The sequence below is a fragment of the Fukomys damarensis genome, unplaced genomic scaffold, assembly GCF_012274545.1.
Source record: "Fukomys damarensis isolate Sample0158 unplaced genomic scaffold, DMR_v1.0_HiC HiC_scaffold_45, whole genome shotgun sequence".
Taxonomy (NCBI): domain Eukaryota; kingdom Metazoa; phylum Chordata; class Mammalia; order Rodentia; family Bathyergidae; genus Fukomys; species Fukomys damarensis.
This window is the reverse complement of record NW_022900957.1, coordinates 12,981-20,181: the sequence shown is the minus strand read 5'-3', so window position 1 is coordinate 20,181 and position 7,201 is coordinate 12,981. Positions and strand designations below refer to the sequence as shown.

General features: G+C 38.0%; 1 protein-coding gene across 1 annotated transcript; it reads right to left on the bottom strand.

Moving 5' to 3' along the window:
- Positions 1 to 240: 240 nt before the first annotated feature.
- Positions 241 to 1,182, bottom strand: LOC104849040 (olfactory receptor 8H1). The gene has a single exon (XM_019204765.1). The coding sequence runs from the start codon at positions 1,180 to 1,182 to the stop codon at positions 241 to 243; it is 942 nt and encodes a 313-aa protein (XP_019060310.1).
- Between the last annotated feature and the right edge of the window lie 6,019 nt (positions 1,183 to 7,201).

The window sequence follows — 7,201 nt, the reverse complement described above, 5'->3', positions numbered from 1 at the left end:
AAAGTTTTCCTTATCATCACAGATTTTTGCATGTTAGAGCTAACACTTCATCGACAACTCCAAATTATAATATGAATTTGTAAGCTCCTGTGTCTCAAAATGTCCAAGATCATGTTTGCTAAGTAGAGAAGCAGGATAGGAGAAAAAAAACAAGATTTATTTTTTCTCAAAGGCCAAAGAATTTGTTAAAAGCAAAAAGCACAACTGGAAAAGTGTAAACACCTAGCCTGACTGTTGTTTTCATTGTCTAGAACCTGCTTTCTTCTGCATGATTCTAACAACAGCCTTTTTGACCTGTTTGTCTCTGAGACTGTAAATGAGAGGATTTAGCATGGGGATAAAAATCGTGTAAAACACAGAAGCTACCTGATCCTTTCCCAAGGAGTAGGACGTCTTCGGTTTTAGGTAAGTAAAGATCATAGTGCTGTAGAAGATGGTGACTCCCAGGAGGTGGGAGGCACAGGTGGAGAAGGCTTTCTTCTTTCCAGCAGTGGAATCAATTTTCAGGATAGTGGAGAGGATGGACAGATAGGACCCAGGTATAGTGATGAGGGAAAACACTAAATTGGATCCAGCACAAATGAATATAATGATTTCAACCTTGTATGTGTCACTGCAGGACAGGGCTAAAATGGGGGAAGTGTCGCAGAAGAAGTGCTGGATGACATTAGAGTCACAGAAGTCCAATCTGCTTATATAAAACACATTAACAGTGGAATCCACAAAGCCAGTAGCATAGGAAACAGCAAGCAGGGCACAGCATAGTCTTGTGGACATAATGGCTGGATAGTGCAGAGGTCGGCAGATAGCTACATAGCGATCATAGGCCATCCAGGAGAGAAGAAAACACTCAGCAGCCACAAAGACTATAAAAAAGTACAACTGAGTGAAACAGCCCAGGAAGGAGGTGCTCTTGGTGGAAGTCAGTAAGTTCTGTAAGGTTTTAGGGGTGATGACAGTTGAGTAGCTGAGGTCGAGAAATGACAGGTGAGTGAGGAAAAAGTACATGGGGGTGTGCAGCTGGGGATCAAGGCGGATGATCAATATCATCCCCAAGTTCCCCAGCCCTGTGATCAGGTAAATCAGGAGGAGGAGCAAGGAGAGGACCAGCTGTGTCTCTGCAGAGTCCGTCAGCCTCATGAGGATGAAGCCAGGCATACTGGTGGAGTTCCATCTACCCATGATGTCCTGGTGCACTTATCTGCTGAATAATAAATTTTAAAAATTACACAGCCTCCAGAATATTTTCGTTTATGCTAATGGCTCACTATTTTCCATAGTGTTCTTAGAAGTTGATGAAAATATTGTGAAGAAAATTGAAAAATTACAATCTACATGTATAGATATTTGGATAAAAGACATTTATTAGATATATTAAAGGGTCCCACCCTGTTTTTAGCATGCAACTGGGACTACTTCAAGCTCATTCCATTATTAACTCATTCAATTCTCAGGAAAGACTATACCATAAGGACTCTTACCCACATACTTTACTTCTGAAAAGGGTGCAGAGATTAATTATGTAAAAAAGACCAGTTATATATAGCCACTGACTCGAACTTGATATTTTATTTCAGAGAAAGACTTACAATATTGTACTCCTGAGCAGATGTTGTTTAAACAAAAATGAAGGATGTATAATCAGCGTATTATTCACTGCCTTTTGTTCCCAATGCCTTATTTTATTAATTAAAGTAATTTCTGTGTGGGGACTTATGTGATTCAAATCAATATTAAATTTCACAATATATATAAATTCAGACAAAAAAATCAATCTTTTAAACTTTTTGATTTTTAAAAGTAGGCTTCTTCTCCAGCTTCCCCTGGCTGAGAGCAGGAATATTCTTGCTGTCTTCCACTCAAATAACTGCAGAGAGAATTAAAGTTCTGTCTCAGACATATCATGACTGCCTGAGAAGAATGTTCAGATACCATACAGGAGATCAAGGTTGCTTTAACTTGGAAAAGGGAGACAGGGAGCTTGGAGTCACCTGTACATAAAAGCCCTGGCAGAAATTAACACAGGGAGACATGTTTATGGAGCAGGGGCAGCTAGAGGCAGTATGAACCCTAACTAACCTCTGATAACAGTGCATTTTTTAACATGCACATTCAAATTTTATTTTCTGCAAAACATTATATTCTACATTCCTTTCTACACAATTCTGAATATTACTTATGGTGAGGACCAAAAGACATGTGTAAATATTTTTTTGTGTGTAAAATTCCCTTTATTTTATCTAGTACAACCCCCTTCAGTTCCCAGAATAATACTTACTGTGCACCAATGTTGCTGAAAAAAATATTTTCCAATGTTGTCTGTTCAGGAAATTTTCAAGCACAATAAATTCTCAGAAATAAAATAGGAAACCATATAGTTAGCTGAAAATTCTCATAATCACTTTGTTTTTTTCTAGGGGTCATTTATCCTTATGTTGTTCTACATTCATTTTGTAATTCTGAGGAAAACTATATCACCCTAGAAATTTTGTCCAAGTCTTGATCAAATGGAAACGTCACCCCGAAGTTTCTTCTGAGAAGAGTCTGAGGAGGAGCTGTGAATGGAGACAGAGCAGTGTGTGCCTCTCCTCCCAGTCAGCCTCATATATGGTGCATTCAGGACACTGCAGCCTTTGCTCATCCTCGGGGAGTAATTTCCAGGGAAGATTCCTTGGTCTGTTTCCCAGGAGAAAAATTCAGGGATTTAATAAGCACTAGATTTTGTCTTTTCCCTTAGAAGTTCCACATTTAGAACATGAACACCGCATCTTCTCATGCGATGTTCCAAGTTTACAGTAAACTTCATTTCTTTACTTTTTTTTTTTTTTTTTTTTTTTTTTTTTTTTTTTTTTTTTTTGGTATCAGAGATTGCACTCGGGTCCTTGCACTTGCAAGACAGGCCACGGAACTAGTGAGCTAAATCTCCAGCCCTCATTTATTTACTTTATAAATTGACACATAGCTATACAAACTTGCCAGGAATTATGTTAATATTTGAGTGATTAATCGTGATTATTTAATCTCTAGTAATATAGAGAAGAAATTTTCTAAGTCATACTTTCTTACAATCGACATTATGAAGGATGGAAAAAAAATTTTTTTTTTTGGCCTGGAAATGTTTTCGAATTGGCTATAGACACAAGTATTATGCATTAGAAAAAAAGTAACAAATATTAAAATTCAAGATCCAGAGTTCTGCTGTAAGTACGCACACATACCAGAGAGCAAGTGTGTGGACCAAAGTGGTGCAGCTGCAGGCTGGTCTTAGCTAGGACCCTGCCTGAAGTCCAGAGGTGTGAGCACATGTCCACAAACCATGGGATGCCTAGAAAAGAGCTGCACAGGTGTATGAATTTCATCCAGAGTTCTGCCATATCATTAGTAAGTGTACATACATTCTGGGGAGCAACTGTGTGGACCAAAGTAACAGGGATGCAGGAATATCCCAGCTAGGGCCTCACCCTGCCCAACCCCACAGGTGCAAGTACTCATGCCCAAGCCACAGTTCACCTACAGAAGAGCTGAACAAGCATGAAAACTTCATCCAGGGTTCCACCCTACCATCAGCCACAGCTGTGAGCTTACCTGGAAAAGAAATACACAGACACACAAGCAACAGCCAAAGAGTCACCCCACACCACTGATAAGTGTCTGAAGACCCTAGTAAGAAAGCTATACAGACAACTAGGAACTGGAATACAGAGCCACCAGCCAAATGCCCCTAGACAACAGCTACATAAGAGCCCCAGCAAGAGGCATACCTGGATATGACCTCAAGTGTGCACAGGCCAGAGCCAGAAGCCCACTCAGACAACAGGTCAGCTCAGGGATATAGAAGGCCACCCTTCTAAACCCAGGAATTGGTATACTAAGGGAGCAGCAAAGTAAATACTCAGTGGCCTGCTGAAAACTGAGGACCACTGAGTAATAAAAAAAGTTGCCTCAGCAAAGACACAGCAGGATGCATGTTTTGAAACAAGAAGCATACACGAAAATAAGTGTCAAAACCAGACTTCTAGATTACTTAAGGCAACCCCAAAGGGAAACAAGATGGAACAATCTGATACTCAACCACCTGAACTCCCTGAACTTGCAATACAAGAGGATATGGCCAAATGAAGTCAGAAATAATTTCACAGGTAACATGCCCACAGTGATAAAGAGAACTTTTGCAAATAATCTAAAAATCTATATAATGTTAAAAAATATAACATGACTTCAGCTGTCTCTAACAGCAATCTGCTTTGTTTAGTTAAAAATTAACAGACACTGGAGGCATTGACTGTGAAATAGGACATCTGGCCTCATCCTGGACCTTGAACACCAACTTCCTGTACATTAGAATAGACAGCTAGAGAAATCTCAAAGTAAACTCCCTAACTACAAGAATTATTACATCTGGGTTAAAGTTAACTGGATTGTTACTGTAATTTGTACATGGGAAATGTGAACTGAGGAAGTGAAATGCAGCCACATGAATGAATGAGAGCTGTAAAATATATAAAGAAAGAAGCTGCAACCCAGTATGAGGTCTATCACTGACACTGTTCTTAGTGCGATCATCTTTTGCTAACAAAATAAACCTTATATTATTTGACTTCCATTCAGCTCATCTCTGTGGGTGTCACTTGCCAATTCCTTCTGCAACAAAAATGCAAGACATGGTTAATAAATCTAGATTGGGCACAGATTAAAAAAAATAGGGGAGCTGAGGAACATGATGGAATCTTAACATTGGAAACAAATGGAATCCATGAAACAGATACAAACAGATTTCCAGGAGATTAAAAACTGCAATGAAAGATTACATGGCAGACTAGGCCAACACAAGGACAGAATTTCAGATATAGAAGATAGGGTTGCAATTACTGATCAGAAAAGAAAAATCTCTTACAAATAGTAAGGGACCATGAGAGATCAATCAAGCAACTGCTAAAGGATTCAAAGAAGAATAATTTAAGACTAATTGGAAGCAATGAAGAAACTGGAATGCAGGAGACATTAAAAAATGTTTACCAAATTATGGCAGAAAACTTTCAAATAGGAAAAGTGAACCTGACTTACAGATAAGTGAAGCTTATAGACTCCAAGTAGCTGTGATCCAAAAATCTACATATAGGCAAATAATAGTTAAGATTCCAGAAACCTAACACAAGGACAAAATTCTACAAGCAGTTAGAGAAAAGAAACAAATCACAAACAAAGCAAAGCCCATCAGACTCACAGCAGACTTCTCAACACAAATGATCAAGGCAAGAAGGCCATGGAGTGATGTATTTTAAGTCCTAAAGGAAAACAACCTCAAACCCAGATTGATGAACCCTGCAAAACTATCTTTCAAAATTGATGGAGAAATAAGATAGTTTCATGACAAAGAGCACCTTAGGAACTTCATGAATACTAAACCAGAACTCCAAAAAATTTAAACAATATCCTAGGAAAAAACAGTGAAGATTACAACCCCAGAAAGCCCAGGAGAATTAATCCCACTGCTAGTGGGAATGTAGACTGGGCAACCACTGTGGAAATCAGTATAAAGATACTTCAAAGAGCTAGGATTGGAGGTCCCATTTGATCCAGATATTCCCCTGCTGGGTATCTTCCCCAAAGAATTAAAAGAATCATACCACAGTGATACATGTGCCCATGTTCATAGCATCACAATTCATGATAGCTAAAACTTGGAAGCAACACAATTGCCCATCAACAGGAGACTGGATAAAGAACATTTTTTAAAAATATAAAATGGAGTAGTACTCAGCCATAAAGAATGAGAAACTAGAGACTTTTATAGCTAAATGGATGCACATTGAGGTGATACTCTTAAGTGAAATAACTAGGACTCATCTGTGTAAATACCAAATAGTTTTTCTAGTGTGAGAAACTGAAAGCATAAATAAGGACTAAAAGGTATAATAGATAATGTGAAATAGGAAGAAAAGGTGCAAAGGGGAAGGGGAAATGGGAGGGGGAGGAGAAGGAAAGATGGGAATGGAATTAACATGAGAAAAAGAAACAATGGAAACAAAGTCTTTGTAGACAGGGAGAGGTGGAAGGGTTGAAGGGAGGACAGGAGAATGTGGAAGAAATAAGACCGAGGATAGATTACGTAAAGATGCAAATTTCCAATGATGAATGTCATTACACTGTATACCTTAAACGTACCAATAAAATTAATTAATTTTTAAAATCCAATATTAAAATTCAAAGAAGAAAATAAAACAATATAAGATGTGTTGCATTTTGTTTACATAATAGTAATTTCCTCCAGGCTTTTTCCCTCTGTGAGCAAAAACTAATTTGGGTGTGTACTTTTAAGTTTGAATAGTTAGTGCAATGCAGTACTTTCTGCTTTTTATCCAAATTTTATGACTAAATATATTGTATCAGGACCAGTTACATTATCCTATTACTAAGGAGCTCCTCATATCTTGTACATTGAAAAGGACTCCAGTCTTCCTTACCAGAACTGAGAGGATAAATAGGCATCCTCAGGCCCAAAGAAACAGGGCAGAACCTACATTCTGGCTTTTCTGCAGAGCTTGCCTCATCTACAGGCTATCTTAACCTATTTTGTGATTTCAGTGCACTTGATTTTTAAATTTTATTTAAAAAATCAGCAAAAAAGAGATAACCAGCCTAGGTACAATCGTGCATTTTAATTGATTTATGGGGAAATAGCTGCTTTTTAAAATATATAGTTAGGTAAGATGTTATCATGACAAGAATAGCACAAAATTAAAACATAATAAAAATCAAATGTGCCGTTGAGTGTTAATTGAGGGTTAGGGTCAGAGTCTTGTTGCAGAACTTTCTCTGAGGTTGAATTCTGAACACTGCTTTCTATAAACAGAATAATCTTCAGTAATGTCACTATCCAAGAAGAAATCATTTGCCAAAATAAAATTTAGAATTTCTTTGGGAAATTCTCCAACACATTTTGCTAATTAAATATCAGAAAGGAGGAGGGAGCAATTAGATGAGACAGACTATGGGGAAAGCCTTAATGAGAACATTTACTTGTGAGAATTAAAAAGGGAAGGAGTGGATGTCAAGATGTGGGAGGAGGAGGAATAAAGAAGAGAAAGGAAGGGAAAGAAATGAAAAGGCAGAGAAATAGGGGAGAGTGGACACAATGAAAGAATGAGCAGACGCATGTGTGCTAGAATGCTAGAAAGACTGTGAAACAACCCTGGCAGGA